A 17,780-nucleotide genomic window follows, 5' to 3' on the forward strand; every position below is an offset into this window, starting at 1 on the left:
ACCCCCGCGTCCCATTAAGCGCTCTCTCCCAAGTCTCTCCCAACCATTTTCAGAGTTTTGGGTCTCTCCTCTTGAACCTTCTGTAGATACAGACCTGTGCTGCATTTGGGTTCCTGTTCAGTTACTGCAGTGCAGTTCATTGCAAATCTCAAGAGGCAACGTGGCCCCAATTCTTACAGCCAAGTTGGAGATGAGAATATATATGTGAAAGGCTGTAGTGCAGCCTGGGTGTAATTTTCAGGGTGTGTTGGTGTGGTGTAAATCTGTGTTACCATAGGGAAATGAAGTCCTTGCATTAAGGCTGTTAGAGATTGAGAAAGGTGCGGTGAATTTAGAATGGAGGAAGGAATTCGTACTAGGTCAGTGATTCATTTCATAGCTGGTAATTGAAGATTAGAGACGGGGCTCACTAACGGTACCATTTTGAGGTTTTTTTTTGTTTTTTTGCAGTCAAGTGATATATAAATTTTATGAAATGAATAAAATAGCTTTACTTCTACACTCAGAGATGTTCTTACTGTGGTCTCCTTCTGATCATTCAACCCCACTTGCCCACCTCCTGGGTTTAACTTGCACATTAGCTTCCTCCCTAGTCCAGTATGGTGGAATGCTTATTTGGGTCTATGTTGGTTGAGACTGTAGCTTGTAGGGTGTCATTTTAAAGAGTACTTTTTCCTGAATCTTTGGGAATGGAGTGTTTTCCAATAATACAACTTGGTAGGGGAATTCTCCCCCCATATTATTGCACAAACCTTTTCCCACCATGCCCTTTAAATGGTTTTTAAAACTTGTAACATGTGCCACCATGCCCTTAAAAAAACCTTGCCATTTTAAAGTATTTTTTTAAAAAAAAATCTCCCATGGTTTTAAATAATACTGCTTTCATATGTATGTTCCAGCTATTTTTTTATTACAGGGAGGGGAAAATGACATTTTAGAAAGTAAATCTAAAAAACAATATGCTGCGCATTATGTATAGACACACTAATCAACGAAGACCACCAAGCATAAAGCAAATTCCAGAGTGGCTTTGGTTCAACTTTGTGTTGAATAGGAGAGTGGAGGGATGCCAGCGCAGCCTTCTTAATGCCTTAATTTTGTTTATGTTGCAAGTGTTGTGTAGGGACTTGATCTGGGACCAAAGTATTTCATAGTATGATAAAATGTGAAGAGATATTAGAGATCATGTAGTCTAAACCCTTGCTCACTGGGGATGTAACTAGAACATTGCTGACAGAGAGTTATCCAGCCTCTTTTTTTAATACTTCTGGAGGACTTCCCATCATCCTCTATGTCAGCAGGTGATTCAGCTCTACGGGGCCGGCATGTCTCTGGCCCCGTCAATCTTTGTTGGAAAGTGGTGGGCCCCCTTCAATGTTAAGGGGGCCCAGGGTGCGTCATGTGCGTGCGACGTCATGCGTGTTGCAGCTTCAGCTGCTCACTCCTTCAGAGCGGTCGACCTTCTCCAGACAACACGATGCTGCTTGCATGCTGCTCACATGATGTCACACACACGTGACATGCAATGGCCCCTCCCAGTCTTGGGGGCAACCTGGTGCCTCTGACTAGCAGACAGTTCTAACCATTATGTTCCCCTTGTGTTTAGCTGAAATTAGCTTCCCTGTAATTTCCACCAGCTGGTTCTAGTCCTGCCCTCTGGAATAGCAGAGTGGAAATCAGCAACATCTTCTGCATGGCAGCCTTTCAGAGATTTGTATGCAGCTCCCCTTATACCTCCCCTTAATATTCTGTTTTCCATTTAAAACATACCCATCTCTTTCAACTGTTCCTCACTGGACTTAGTTTCAAGAGCCCTTGCCATTTGTTTTGACCCTTTCCCATTTGAACCTGCCCACTTGTTGATGTCAGATGTGTTGTGACATGAGACAGGGCCTTCTCAGTGGTGATGCCCAGGCTATGAAATTCCATTGCTAGGGATGTTCTTTCCCCCCCAGCAGTAAGCTAAAACAGTTTTATTATCCATTCAAGCTGAAGGCGTTGTATAAAATTTGTATTAAGTGTTATGTTGCTGATTTTTTAAAATTATTATGACAGGCATTTTAAGCTATTTTTGTTAGCTGCCTTGCATAGAACAGCAGGCCAATTAAATACATACTTATCTAATTTGGCTAGTGGCTACTTTTAGTGTGTGATTTATTTATTTTTAAAGAAAAAGAACTATTGTACAAGTTGACCTGTTTATATGTGTGAGAGTGAGTGAGACTTGCAATCTGTATCTGTTGAAATGTAATGTGGGCATCGACATCTCAACGTGATGATTTTCAACAATTGTCTCAAAATATATCATTTTGAATACATCATTCCATGAAATCCTTCTCTGGAGATATACTTGTTACAAAACAGGTTTACACTGTCCTCCAGTGCTGCCCATTGTTTCCTGTCCAAAGATAAACAGAATATTTTAAATTGGGGTTTTAATTTTTACTCTCTCCCCTTCTTTTTTCATTTCTGCAGCATTATCTGAGGAGGTTGATGTCTATGTTGCACCACTTCCAAAGATTGGGGAACAAGCCCTGGAGAGCTCTACCTCACAAATATTATGTAAGATTCTTGCTACTGCCCTCTCTCCCTGAGATTCATGCCCCTAACTCAGTGATGACAACCTTGCTTGCTTCCGTTAGTTTGTTTGATGACCATCCTGATCCCATGCGCCCCCTCTTTTGCTGTGCCAGAGTTTGACTTGTTCAGTAGTTGATCTAGAATGGGCCAAAGGGGATTCTGCCTACAAATTAAAACATCAGTGAACTATCTGATGTTTGCAGATTATCTGACATCTTCTGCACTGTTAGTGAAAAGCCATCCACTGCCATCTTCCAGCTGCCTAAACACACTCCCCCTCCCCTCTTTTTAAACCTTTTAAGTGGCAGTAGTGGAGACAAATGGCAAGATGGAAGGAAGGATATTTCTTGCCCACTTCTTCTCTCTTTCTTGCCCTGATCTTGGATGCAGTAAGCAGTAATGCTGTGGAACGCTAGAGATCACGAGAGATATGGTTTTCCTGAGAGTTGCATACCTTCTTGTCTCTGGCATGCAGTTACACGGTGTCTCAGGGGCCAGAGCCAGGGTGATGGAAGCAGGGACATCATTTTCTTCTTACCATGTTCCTCCTCCTGTTGTCCTTTACTTAATGTAAAGAGATGGGAAGGGAAAGTGTGCCAAGCACAGCGTGTACAGGAAGGGGGGTGGCTCTTGCAGAGGTCAGCAAAGTTGGGTGGGCGCTAAGCTGGGGATTCTTCTCTGGCTTGGATTTTTATCTGCACACATTAAGAATTTTGCTGTTTGTAAAGCTTGTGTCTCATTTGAGGTGGCTTTTCTGAGGCCCTGAAGTGTGATTTGTAATCTGGCTAGGGAGAATTTCCCCAGTGTCTCTAGTACTAATATAGCTGTGGTAAAAATAATGAAATATGTTCAAAGTCTTCATTCAGTGTGTATGATTATTCCACTTACCTTAAAATACGCTTAAGGCATTATTGATCTGTGAGTGGTTTTAAGAGACAATTTTGTTTATTTATAGAAAATTTATGACTGCTTCTTCAGAGCAGGATATTATTCAATTCTGAATAATAATAATAATAATAATAATAATAATAATAACAACAGTAACAATTCATTTTTATTACAACATAGTAATAATACACAGTAATAATAAATAATGGTATATTATTTGAAACCTTTCTAGTCTTATTCCTGGCTTACAGCAAGCTGCTTGCATCAGAGGCATTTCAAATGCGATGGGGTTTCCATAAGAAACAGTGATTCTGGGGTGAATGTTTCGCTTGTAATTCTCTCTCTCCTCTAAGATATCGCTTGGCGGGGTGTTTGTCCTTCGTTTGTTCCCAGACATAGAGTACCTGGAAATCTGAGAACATGTGTTGCCTGGGTGCTCTTCTTTTGCAGGACTCTTGTTTACCTTGGGCTTCTGTTTTTGGTGCCCTTCAATGTTCTGTGCCCTTTGCCTGTGATTCCACATTGACATTTGCCTTTCTGCTGATGTGGGAGCACCCTAGGTTCCTTGCACAGGTGCAATGTTGGGCCTACAAAGTTGTGTTGGAGCAGTCTAGGCAACAGTGCCTTTGGCCATTATTATATCTTGTTGAGACGTGCCTTGATGGTGAGTGGGATCTGATTGTTAAAACAGCCAGTCACTTGAGTGTTTTGATGGACTGATCTTTTTTTCTTTTTGCTGTATATCTCTGTCTTTTATCAAAATGATTTTAAATTTGTTTTAATTAAGAATAATGAAATATCCTCACCTCCCAGCTTGCACCATTACAAATTTGTTTTAAAAGCCTTGAGAGTTGAGTTGTTTGATGTTTACAAGTGTTTTATCCTGAGTTGATGTGGTGCCCTCTTTTCTGATTGGCTTTTGGATCTTGAGTATTAGCCATTGGCCATCCTAGTTTGCATATTTGATACAGGTTGTCAGCTTGGGAGAGCTGTAAGATGATGGTTATCAAGAAACAGCTCAATGAAGTGGTCCTTCGGCTTGCTTCTTAGTCAAAAACTGTAATCCAGTTTCATAAGTAGCAGGCTGTTGTTACTTAATGGTGAGGAAGATTCACTCTTTGCCAACCCAGAGGCCTTCTCCTCATTTATTATTCACATCTTTGAGGAGGGGAGTCCTGCCACTGAAAACATGTTCTTAGGTTGACTTTACAGATTCTGGGGCCTAGCCCTGTTTGGAAAAAAGCAAAGCCAAAGTCAGTTTAAATGCTGGTTGGAGCAGAATACTAGGTTTATTTTGTGTCCAGTTCTGGGCACCACAATTTATGAAGAATGTTGGCAAGCTGGAACATGTGCAGAGGTCAATCAAGATGATCAAATATCTGGAAACCAAGCCTTATGAGGAACTGTTGACGGAGCTGGGTATGTTTAGCCTGGAAAAGAGGAGACTGAGAGGAGACATGAGAGCCATCTTCAAATATCTCAAGGGCTGTTGCATGGAAGAGGGAACAAGATTGTTTTCTCCCGCTCTGGAGAGTAGGACTCGAACCAATGGCTTCAAGTTACAAGAAAGGGGATTCGACTAAACATCAGAAAAAGCTTTTTGACAGTAAGAGCTGTTCAACACTGGAATGGACTCCCTCCCTTGGAGATTTTTAAGCAGAGGTTGGATGGCCGTCTATCATGGATGCTTTAGCTGAGATCCCTTCATTGAAGGGGTTTGGACTAGATGGCCCTTGGGGCCCTTCCAACTCTGCGATTCTATGATCTCTTTATGAAACGCACATATACACACTTTAAGAAGGTTAGCAGGATCTGGGGAATAGTCATTTGAATGCTATTCTCATATTTCAGGGGAAAGAAGTAAAGAGAAGGAAGGGCTTGGGGGAACTGTTCCTGTAGCTTCCATTTCTGTGCTTGCCTCTGATTGAACAGCAGTTTTGAGGAAGGATTTTGCCTTGTTTGCAAAACAGGGGCTATGGTTACCCAATCTTTCAGGATGTGGCTTTAAGCTTTTTCATCTGTTTTTGCACTTTATAAAAATGGAAGTTCAAGAAGACTCTCCACAAAAAGAAGGAACAAAGAACCAGTTCAAATGGGCAGAAGGGAGATCAGCATGGGCAGGACGTGGATACTACATGATCAAATGCACTCAAATTGAACCTTGAGCATTGCCTCAGGATGCACTCTGTGGTGTGAATTATGCTAGATGTTAACCTCCTCCCTTTTAGTGTTTAAAGTGAGTTTTAAACATATTTTATTGCATTTTTTCAATTAATCACACATAAGGGAAAAGAGGGTGGGGATCTTCTACAAATTAAATAAAGTTTTTGAATTTGAAATCCCTAACTGTGTGTATATGTGCACATACGCATACCTCCCAAAAGAAGATTTGTTGTTTCTGGTGAAACTCTTCAGGACTAGCAACTCTTCAGAACTAGCAAAGTGGGAGTGCCTTCATTCTCCCTCCCAGAGTACCACTAGAAAGCAGGTGAATGCTTCCACCATAAGGAGCAGTCCTTATGGCAGCAGCCACAGAGCAGCAATTGTGTCTGTAAAATGCAGTGAGATTTTGCAAAGGTGTATAGGAGATCTCAGCAGAGGATATAATTGGAGTGTTCCCACATGAATCCGTTCAGCCCAGTCTCCTTGTGGGAGAAAGTAAGGGATTTGCTCTATGTAGTCTGTACTCTTTTACTTGTTGGATGAAAGCATGTCTATTTATCTCATGAAATACAGTCTGGAGCTAGTACGAAGACTAATTAATAGGGATGCATCAGAGAAATTCTGATGTTCAGCGTGAAAATTCAGAATTCAGGTTCAGCCTCTGCTGCTTCTGCAATCTCCATGTTTCCTTGGCTTTTCTGTAAGCAGAAGATATTACCAGCTCTTAACAGGGGATGAACTTGCTGATACCATTGCATCACTGCCACTAGTGCCAGGCAGTGCATAATCTGAGTCAGTCTACCTTCCATTTTCTATGGTAGTGGTTCCTAATCCCCCCTACCAACCACTTGAAAATTCTGGAGGGTATTGGCAGAACACTTAATGATTTTTCTGTCTGTTTAGCAATTGCAAATAGATGCTAAAGTCTTATTATATTTTAGTGCATTAAAATTTGAATTCCATATATTTTTAAAAAAACATTTTAGCATCTAGCACAGCATGATTGCAATTACTAAACAACAGGCAGAAGAATCATTAAGTGGCTACTATCCTCCTTTATAAATGGATAAATGGATAATTCCCACTCTGAGTTACCTGCTTTCTCTTGTGTGTGTGTTTTCTTAGCTTCCCCCTCCTATTTCTTGTTGTTTCGTTCACTCTCATGCATTGACTTTCCACTCCTTATGAATGCTTTGTCAGCCTCTTTTCACTGTTTGAGCCTTTCCCTTGTCTTGTTACCAGTTGTGGCTTTGTTCCCCTGAGGGAAGCAGAGCCTCTTCCCGCTGTCACTTCCAGTCCATCTTGTTCTCGTTCTGGGAGGACTGCTGTTCTACACACACACACACACACACACACACACACACACACACACACTCTTACTTTTTCACAGGCACATAGCTACACTGCTCCGCAGACTCACCGCCATACACCACCTGAAGGAAGTTTGTGGCCCACTCTTCAGTAGCCCCTGCTCGAGGATTAAGGCCTATGGTGTACTGCTGATTTTTGGTTCCACACATTTTAACAAAAGCACAAGAATTCTGGGTAGTCAAATCTGTGTATATCCTTGCACTAGCAACTTCTGCCTTGGAACAGACTTCTTCAAATGTTGCTATGGTGGAGGATCTGCTGATCTTGCCCATAACAATATTTTACTAACAGTCACTGCAATCAGTTTGAGTGTCTTTCAAAGGTTGTTTCTAGACCAGCTGTTGCCAAGCTGGTGTCTTCTCAGATGGACTACAACTCCCAAACATTGTGCTCACGGGAGCTGATGGGAGTTTCAGTCCAAAACATCTGGAAACGTACTAGGTTGGCCAAGGCTGCTCTATGCTACAGGCAAGTGCTTCTCTGTCACCAAGCTGCATCTGTGTAGGCTATATGGTAATACTGTTCCCTTGGATATGGGTTTGAATTTCAGAGGTTCAGAACAGAAGCTGTGGCAGTCTTTGTTTTCCTCCCGGGAGTACAGGATCCTAATGCAGAAAAAGCTGATTTGGAGAGATCCGCTAGTGCATGCTTGTAAATACCCAGTGAACTCTTGCCTTAAAATTGCTTCCAGATAATCAGAAGATATGCAAAGAATTTGCTCTCTTCTCTCCCCCAGGACCCACTTTTCAGGCTATCAATGTCCAACTAGTGACTTAACATTAGTACATGCAGGCAGGTGGGTTAGCAACATTGTTTTGTGTGAACTGGTGACTTTTGCAAATTTTATTTTTAAGAGTTCCCTCGTTCAATGCAACAGAGGCATCTCATATTCCAATTCCTAACTGGCCCATGAGGTGGAATCTCCAGTTCCCTCCTATTTGCTGGCATGGTCTGGTGGTGAGGCCTGCAAGTCACCCCTTCTGAGGCTTTGTTGAGCTCTGATAGGAGTCTGGCCTGGATCTTGGCACTGGAGAAATCTCTGTGCTGTTTTTGGAAATAGCTGGAAATGAGGCAGAGCGCAAGAGTGTTTTTGCTGTAACCTTAGTGATAAAACCAACAACAACCATGACTAGCAAAGAAACAACCACCCTGACACGAAGGAAAAGACTCAGACTCATCATGGTCAAGATGGATAGACAGACAGACACAGAGAGAGAAAGAGAGGGAGAGAGAAATATCTGGGACTTACTGTTAAGTAGAGAGGATCAAAGTTTTGACAGAAGGGAGATATTGATAAATCAGTATCTAGTGAAGGAATCCAGAGGAAAGAGACATTCACTGTTGATCTGGGGAGGATTGTCTTGGCAAGAAGCCATGCTAGCCCTTGTGGAGGTTATGGGTGGTGCCCAAAAGCCTGCTCTTGAAAAGCATTTAAGCAGCAACCATTTTATATATATATATATATATATATATATATATATATATATATATATATATATATGCAAAACACCCTGACAGAATAGCCACCATGGTATAAGTGGCTGAAGATGGCAGATACTTAACAGAACCATTTACATGGGGAAAAGAGACTAGTGACCTAATCCTACTTGACAGTCATGTTGGCAGTTCATGATGAAGGGCAGGGGAATAGATGCTGCCCAGGAACACGTTATAGATTTCAGGGCACAACTAAGTGGTAGAGCACATTCTGTGCATGTTAAAGGCCCTAGATAGCTTCAGCCCCTTGAATCTTCAGGTAGGGATGGGTGGAGAGCGGCTGCCGGCAGTGTAGTGTGTAGGTAGGCAATGCTATGTCGTCTGACCCAGTATAAGGCAGCTTCTTGTGTACCTAGATACTCACTCTGTGTAGGGGATGGGTGGTGGTGGACGTGGCCAAATTAAGAGTCCAGCTTCTCTGCTTAGATGCACCACAACTTACACATTCAGCTGTTTGGATGGCTGCTCTTTATTGATGATGATGATGTGCCTGTCTCATTAAACAAAGAAATTGCACTCCATAGTTGGAACTGTATGCATAGAAAGTATCACAGAATTTTGTAACGAAAAGTCAAAATGATTTCATGTGACACTTTAAAGAAAATATACTGCCCTCTGCCCAAACTCATCAAGATTTTTTAAAAATAAAATAAAAAGCAGGGACTTGTCTTACTTTGCCTCTTAATAGCTTTTTATTCTGACTTGGATGAGCACATGACCTTTGTTCCTTTGCAATCATACATATTTCGTACTTTGCTTTAAAGGAATGAAATATTAAGAAACAGAAGCAATGTGGTTTCTTGTTCCCAATGTTTTGGCAAGTTATGTGGTGATCCTTGCGGCGGTTTAGATTACAAGCACTAGAATGACTTGAAAGCTTGCTGATGGGTGTGGTGGCTGGTTGTAAGGGTGGGCGGGGATGGAGAAGCTATGCATGTTTAAAGTAAATATTTACATTGTAAGTGAATCCACTGCTACCTCCCCACCTCCTCCCCAAACTGAAATAAATTATGAACAGCAAATGCCTGTGGCTTTTGCAACTGGATCTAAAGCTCAGTAGTTAACAGAAATATCATTCATGAACCCAGAAAACCAGATCGGAGTGAGGCTGCTTTTTCCCCGGAAAGTGTAGGCATTTAAAGAAAAAGTTGCAAAAATAAGTTTGAATGGTTAAAAAGCCTTTTTATCACCACATTTTAAAAGTTTTATTCCCATTTCTGAATTTCTTTGTCTGAAGCCTGTATGTTTCTTGTTTGTTTGATCTTTCCACATTCGCTTTTCAAGCACATAGCAGGAAAACATTTATTTAAGCCAGGGAAAAAATGCAGAATTTCAGACGGCAGAGAAACCTAGCTAAATGACCCAAGGCTGTCTTTTTCCTAGCTCCACAAATTCTCCGTTTCCTTTAAAGCCATCATTTTGTTTTGTTTTTCTTTTGAAATAAACACTGTCAAAACAAAGTCCTCATCTAAGCTTTGTCTGAGTTAGGATTGGATGCATTTTGTCGTTAAAAAACAACAAGAAAAGAATTCAGTTTGGTTCCTTCCTGCTGTAATTTCAATGCAAAGCCTTTCTAAGCAGTTTTTAGTTTCCTTATTCCCAGGGCTTCTTGCTTCTTCTCTAGTATTCTTGAAGAAGCTTCACTTGTATCTTCATCCTTTATACTCTCCCAAATGGCAAACATCCCCTCTTTACTCAGTAAGGGTGACATCTTAAGAAATTTGCTTGTAGCTGATGAGTATGGTGTAGATGGTCTATGAACTGTCCTGAGATTTTGTGATGAAAGGCGGTAAATAAATTTAATAAATAGTAAATAAATAAATAATAGATATACTGCTTTGTGGTCAGCCCATGATGTATAAACTGTAATGGCAGCCACCAATTTGGATGGCTTTAAAAGAGGATTGAACAAATTAATGAAGGATAAGGCTATGTTCTACCCATGTTGGAGGCAGTGTGCCTCTGAATAACAGAGTGCTGGGAATCACAAGTGGGGAGAGTTGCTCTTGCTCTCAGGTCCGGCTTGCAGGCTTCCAACCATGGGCATCTGGTTGGCCCCAGAGACTAGGATGCTGGACTAGATGGGCCACTGGCCAGATTCACAAGGCTCTTCTTCTGCTCTTAGGATGCTTTAGCAACCCATTGAGAACCAGATTTTTACAATCAGCCTCTCTCCAGCATAGCTCTTACTTCTTTGACTTAATGTGAAGTCAAAGGGTATTTGTCTACTTCAAAATGGGAATCTTAAGACCCTTGCTCAGAGAACCCATGTTTATTTGTACAGTATGTTTCTTACTGCAGTTTGTGTGACCAAAGGTAAGCCAGGTGATTCCATGGATTCATAATTTCTGCAAAAACATCAAGTATGGACTGAGATCTATGCTAAGTGTTTGGTAGTATTACATGGAAGAGCTCTTTTTGATTATATGGCTTCAGAATGAAAGCAGGGAGCGGTTGTTCCCTCTTATCAAAACTCTCTTCCTGTAGAAAGCTAGCATTTCAGAGAGAAGTATTTTATCCTAACCTTCTTAGCATGTTAGTTTTCTGTGGGCAGAAGGCTTTTGAAGTGAAAGAGAATTCAGAAGACAGCATTTCCTCACCTGCAGTCTGAAGAGGTACAGACTGTGAATGGGTGTACAATGTGATTATCCTGAATATATTGGCTAGTTATTACTGAATTAGAGGATGGGCTGTGTCACCTGAATCTGCTGATACTTTGGTTTCCAGAATTTGATTTCAATATGTGACAATGTGGACTGTAACCTTTGTGGACTTTATTTGGAGTTTTGGACTGAATTTTCAATCTGAAAAATTTCAGACTGAATTTTCTGGTTTTGCAAGCTGGAGCTTAGATACACAGTTGATGTAGAAGGGATGGAATATCCAAAGTTTCAGAATGGAAGGATAGATGCATTATGCAGTAGCACTATGAATTAATACCTAATAATTTTAGATTTTTATCCTTAAGAACAAAATCATAGTTTGTCCTCAGTTGTGGAGACGTGATGAGGGGTTGAGGTACTGATGGAGATATGCTGCCATGAAGGAAAGGTACTCTTCTCCCTCAACTTTAAAGGGGAAGTTTTGACACTATCCTTGGTTTTATTAAAACCTACAAGTAAATTGGAAAGGAAGAAAGAACAACGGATACAATTAAGAATGCCTGAAGTTCTTCCTTACACAAAACTAAAAGAAGCTATGTTATGAGGCACAACAGAATGGTGGTTAGGCACTGCATCTGAAGTTCAAGAGGCTTAAATCCAAGGGTATTTAAAAACTATTAAAAGTGGATTTGAAAAAATAAATAGAGAAATCTCATCTCTCTTATTTCATCCATGCTTAGAGTCCATTAAACTGCCTCTGCATCTTTCTGGCATACATACCAGAGAGACGTGATTGAAATAATGTTGTTTTCCCTTAGTAGTTCAGTCACACTCCACTAGATGTGCATCTCAGCCGGTCTCTTGAAAGGCATCAATGCAATTATTAGAAAGGCCAACTAATTCAGAAGTGTACAGGTGTCTTAAATTGAGCTGTTTAGCATTTTCCCCAGTGATACCTATTAATATTTCCTTCCAATAGTTCTTTTGTGGGTCCTCACTCCCCGCTCCACCATAGTTTGGAGCTTTTCCCGCTTTTACCATCCAAAATACAAATTACCTAGACTTTTGGGACTGCAGCAACATTTTCCCAGTATCAGGCAGTTCCTGGTATGCTGGGCTTTGCATGTGGACCTCCAGAACCAAACTAGGCATGGCATGGCAAACATGGCATGTTTCCCCCAGTATTTTTTTTAACTGAAAATAAGACACTGCCTCCCACCCCAGCTTTCTCTGCCTAAACTCACTGTCTCGTTAAGCTGCTCTCAGTTTTTAAAATAGCAATACATTCTGGGGAAAGTTATGCATGTGACTGAATTCTGTCTGGTTTGGAGCTCAGGTTCCAATCCTCATTTGACACTAAGGTTCATTAAAGTGGCCCTGGCAAGCTGTTGCCCTGCAGCCTAGCCTGCTTTGCAGTATTTGTCATGAGGATAACATGCTATGCCGTGCTCCTTGGAAGGAGGGCTCTGGTTGAATATGGATGATACAAATCATGAGAAGGGGGAGAACAGAGGGGGCAGGCAGATTACTGTGGAGATTAGATAATACCTCATTGTGTTATTTCAGTTAGGAAGGCATTAAATCTACAGATTTCTTGGAAGGTGCCAGATTCCTGGAGCAGACTTCTCCAACTGGCATGGAAGTTAGAACTTCGCAGCCTCGTGATGGCATTAATTTGCTTTCCATACCTCCTTAACTCCTCTTTTGTTAAATAAAGTCCATGTTATCGTCAGCAGAAATATCAAGGGTGTTTCTGTACTGTAGATTCACTGTGGAACTCTTTGTTCACCCACTTTGGGTGATGGGGGAGGGGACTTAATGTTGTAAATGAGTTGCTTAGATATCACAAACAACCCATTTACAACAGGGTTTCCCCCTGATAAATACCCCCCGCCAGGTTAATTAGGATTTAAATGGGAGAGAGGAAATGCAGGCTGGGATTTTGAGGGCAACCATGTTGTGTGGAAACTGTGACAAACTTGCAGGCATGAAGCACTGATCCCACAATAAACACCCATGTGGAAGCAGAATCTTTTATGAAATAATAATAAATAATAAATATATATATATATTTCATTCATTCACAGAATCACAGAATTGTAGAGTTGGAAGAGACCCCAAGGGCCATCTAGTTCAACCTCCTGCAATACAGGAATCTCAGCTAAAGCATCCATGACCTATGGCCATCCACCCTCTGCTTAAAAACCTCCAAGAAAGGAGAGTCCACAATCTCCCAAGGGAGACTGTGTGTGTGTGTGTGTGTATAATGTATGTACCACCCTGATCAAAAGATCACAGGGTGGTTCTTTTTTGTTCCCAATACTACAGTGGTACCTCGGGTTACATACGCTTCAGGTTACAGACTCCGCTAACCCATAAATATTACCTCGGGTTAAGAACTTTGCTTCAGGATGAAAACAGAAATTGTGCTGCGGCGGTGCAGCGGCAGCAGGAGGCCCCATTAGCTAAAGTGGTGCTTCAGGTAAAGAACAGTTTCAGGTTAAGAACGGACCTCCGGAACGAATTAAGTACTTAACCCAAGGTACCACTGTATGTTCAGAAAAGGAGTGATGCTTGATAGAACAAGGATTCCAGAATACATTGTGAACCTGAAAAAATAAAATTGTTGTTGTGGATTCGTATAGTGTGATCAGTGGGCAGAGTAGTCTTACAGAGTACAAGAGGACAAGTCCCTGTCTCGAGGAACTTCCACAATCTAAACTTTAATATAAAGGAAACAACCAAGGAAGAGGAGAGAAGTGAAGGCAGCGGGGTAATTAGGGTTAGTTTCAGTCTTAGGTAGGCATTGCATACACACCTGACTGGGAATAAACCCCATTAAACTCAACGGGAACTGCTTCTGATTAGAGAATTCTGTATTAATTGGGAACTAGAGGGTAGTGCCAAGGCTTCATGGGCTTTGAGGAGACATTTCAAAGAAATAAGGGGTATCACATAGGTGTTCTTGGAGGCAATTATAGCATGGGATGGTTTATATTATTGGAATATGGGACTGGTCATAATGGGTCCGATCAGCCTGTGGATTTGCCTGTTCAGCAGTATAGTTAGTTCTCTCTGTGCGGTACTCCACTATGCACAAACAAGCACACGTACATAAGGTCTGGGAGGTGTGTTAACATAAAGTATTCCATCCCTTCCCTTTGTTGTGAGCAATATGTATATGTGTGTTGTGGAATGAAACATGTAGCCCAAAGTTAGCAGACTGTGAATGGGCAAAACACAGGGTTTTTGAGAAATGGCGCCCCTGCTGTTTACTTTCAGCTATCAGAGGTTTAAGATGGGCTGGAAAAAGTGCAAGAAGTCTGGCAACAGAAGAATTCAAAATATTTCAGCTCTGGAAAGGATTGGTGTCCAACAATTAGATGCTGGCTGCTAAAATTGTTGATGCTTGGCTTAGGACTTTGAAATACTATTCCAGACCCTTGCTGGTCTTTGCAAAAACCCATTGATGGCCCCATCCCTGATAACTAAAACATTTGTCATTTCCTGCAGAATTCAGACAGTAGAATTACTCTTAGAATGATGTAGCTTTCATAGATTTCTGGGAACTTCGGCTGACGTTGGTACAATATCTGGTCCTAAAATATTTGAGTTGAGCGTTTCTGGAGCCTTTTTCTGTTTTACAGGTCATATGAACTCGCATAACAAGAAAGCGGGGGGGGGGGGCGCTCCATAATTAATGCCATATGGATTTATTTATTTCTCCTCAAGGAACATCTGTTTTGCAAATCAACCTCATTCCATTCCATATTTATTGCCAGTGCTGTTTCCTTTGCAGAAGCAGTTTCCCCGCCCTCTGGCAGGGGCATCCCTTTATGCCTGGCATGTGTGGTGGAGATGGGGTGATCTTTTTGTTCCTTAGTGGCCTGACATGTGGGCTTGGGCTTCCCCAGGCAACCTCACTATTGGGCACTCACCCTGATTTGCATGCACAAAGCTTTCACGTTGGTTAGAGACTGTAGGTTTTAGTCAGAGTAGACTCACTGAAATTAAATTCATTTCAATGAGTCTACTCTGAGTAGAACCTACCAATGGCCACAGCCCCCTGCATGCTCTTTATTGAGCACTCATTCTGGTTTCTTTACTGAATGGTTATACAACAGTGAGCATTCATTCTGATTTTCTTGCAAGGGATTTACTTGTGGGCTTGCCATGGGGATACCTGGGTGCCACTGTGAAAACAGGATGCTGGAATAGATTGACCATTTGGCCTGATCCACCAGGGCTCTTCTTATGTAAATGTTCTCCCATTAATCATTATTTGATCCCACACTTTCCCCCCTCACTTTCCAAACCACAATAAGTTTGCTTGGTTTTTGAAAAAGGTGGATTTGCTAGGGTGACAGAGTGCTTTAATTCACTTCAATTACAGAAACCTGCATTTCAGGTATGTGCTGGAATCCCTCCTGCAAAATAGTGACAGTAGGGAGGTGACGCTTGTTGTTTGGCTTTGACACTTCCAGGGATACTCCCCTACAACTCCTGCCCAGCCTGTCTGCCTAGTGCTAGTTGCCTGGCAGTTGCAAGGGGGGTGGGGGAAGACTAGCAGGGGTAGACTAGAATGGAAATCTCTTTGCTGTGGCTTGCCCCTGGGGATAGTATGGGAGGGCACGATCTGGGAAAAGATGCTATGTTTTGTTGTGCCATTAGGAACATCTGCTTTACACATCAGCCTCACTCCTATCTATGTTTATTGCCAGTGCTGCTTCCTTTGCTAAAGTCAGGGCCAAACCATTTGCCTTCTCCGACAGAAAGTTAGAGAGGTAGAGCTTGGAAAGGACAGATTGGGATAAGGGAAAGCAAGGATGAGGGAATGATAGCTGGGTTGCTGCTTACTGGGTTTGAGCCTACAAAAACTCCATTCTGGTCTGGATTCTATTACATTGCAGATCAGCACCTGATGTTCTATTTAGGGCCTTTATATCTCAGCAGGGTGAGCTCTGAACATGTAAACACTTATTTCCATAATTTCTGATTGTGGCATAATGCCTTAGCTTAAAGCAGTTAACTGTCTGCTGGAGGTGAGGCTGCTTATCCCCCTCATGGTGCCCATTTAAAAATTCAAGTGTTGCTGTATATGCTTAAGGCAGGAAATTAAGTCTTTAAAAAAATTAATTAATTTAAAAGCATGTTTATACTCTGGGCTCTTCTGTGTGCTTGAATGAGGCGGGTAGCAGAATGAATATCTCAGATTCCTCAGCCCCCTTCGAGCATGCCCTCATGGGTCTGAATTGCGGCGTAGCCTTGAAGCAATCCTTGGGTATATTGGGTAAATGCACTGGTGTGGAGACAGGAAGAGGTTTTCTCTGCCATCTCTCGTAATAATATAAGTTAGGGTCATGCAATGAGGCTGAATGTTGGAAGATTCAGGACAGGCAAAAGAAGGTACAGAACTTATTCATTTGGTATTTAGCACATAGTTATAGAATTCACTTTCAGGATATGTAGTGATGACCACCAGTTTGGATGGCTTTCAAAGAGAATTAGACAGATTCATGGAGTTTAGGACTGTCAGTGGCTGCTAGTCCTACTTCCACTGTCAGAGGCAGCATGCCTCTGATCACCCACTGCTGGGAATCTCAAGTTGGGTTGTTGCACTCAGGTCCTGCTGGCAGGCTTCCCATAGATAGCTGGTTGGCCACTGTGAGAATAGGATGCTGGGCTAGATGGGACTTGGACCTAATTCAGCAAGGCTCTTCTTACGTTGCTGCTGCATTTGTTATACTTACTATGGTGTGTCACAGAATCAGTGCACACCTAGAGCAACATGGAGAAAATTATCCAACCTCCATGGTGAGGAGTTCTGTACGCTCCTTTATGAACACAGACTACCATGGATAGCATCTAATTTTAAAATTATTAGTGTGCTACTCTTGCAAGGTTCTCCCAGTTGTCTCTTATGCAGGTCAACACTTGTTAAGCTCTCACAGTGGTGCAACATCTGACACTCTAGATCATTCATGAGAACATTATGTAGCTGTGGATCTTGGTAGTACTAGTAGCACCAACATTGCAAATAGCTCAGTGGACAGCACCAGCTTTGCATGCAAAAGATTCTAGGTTCAATTCCTGACATCTCCAGGTAGGGGTGGGAAAGTCCCCTGTCTGAAACTCCAGAGAACTGCTGCTGGTCTGTGTAGGCAATACAGAGCTAGATGGGCCAGTGGTCTGACTTAGTATAAAGCAGATTCCTTTATTTCTGCAGATTCTGGTTACTTTTCCACAGGCTTTTCTGCCTCTCAGCAGCACTTTGAAACACCAGCATCGTTTTTGGTGTAAGAAGTATATGAAAGCACAGCCAGGCTAAAGCTTATTCATTGTTTGGCCCTATGGTTGTAATGAGATGCGGACTGGTAGTGGCATGGAGGTCAAGGTAAAACAGAGCCAAATCGAGTCCCTAATGTATTTTGAAATCAGCAGATGTTGACCTTCAGAGATAACTTTAAAAAAGAGAAATGAATAAACATACCTAATCATTAGAAATGAATTATTACAAGTTTATATAATTACACAATGCAGAATAAAGTAAGCATGACTGCCAAAAACCACTGACATGGTATGACTGCAACTTTTAAGCAATCTTATTTAAATCAGTTCATCATACATTTCTAAATATCAAGCAGGAACAGTTAATATTCTGCAGCTAGTGTCCCCTGG

The 17,780-nt window shown here is 41.8% G+C and overlaps 1 protein-coding gene across 5 annotated transcripts in view; it reads left to right on the top strand.

Annotated features, from left to right (window-relative positions):
• The window catches only part of LRP1 (LDL receptor related protein 1), a 316,344-nt gene that overhangs the window by 53,946 nt on the left and 244,618 nt on the right, over window positions 1–17,780 (top strand). For 3 of the 5 annotated variants that reach the window (XM_053370298.1, XM_053370304.1, XM_053370322.1), the window contains one exon: window positions 2,476–2,562. The exons of the other annotated variants lie outside the window; for them this stretch is intronic. In XM_053370298.1, the coding sequence (XP_053226273.1) occupies window positions 2,476–2,562 (87 nt within the window). The remainder of the gene's footprint in view (window positions 1–2,475; window positions 2,563–17,780) is intronic. 5 annotated transcript variants of the gene reach the window in all.

The sequence above is a fragment of the Podarcis raffonei genome, chromosome 2 (assembly GCF_027172205.1).
Source record: "Podarcis raffonei isolate rPodRaf1 chromosome 2, rPodRaf1.pri, whole genome shotgun sequence".
Lineage (NCBI taxonomy): Eukaryota > Metazoa > Chordata > Lepidosauria > Squamata > Lacertidae > Podarcis > Podarcis raffonei.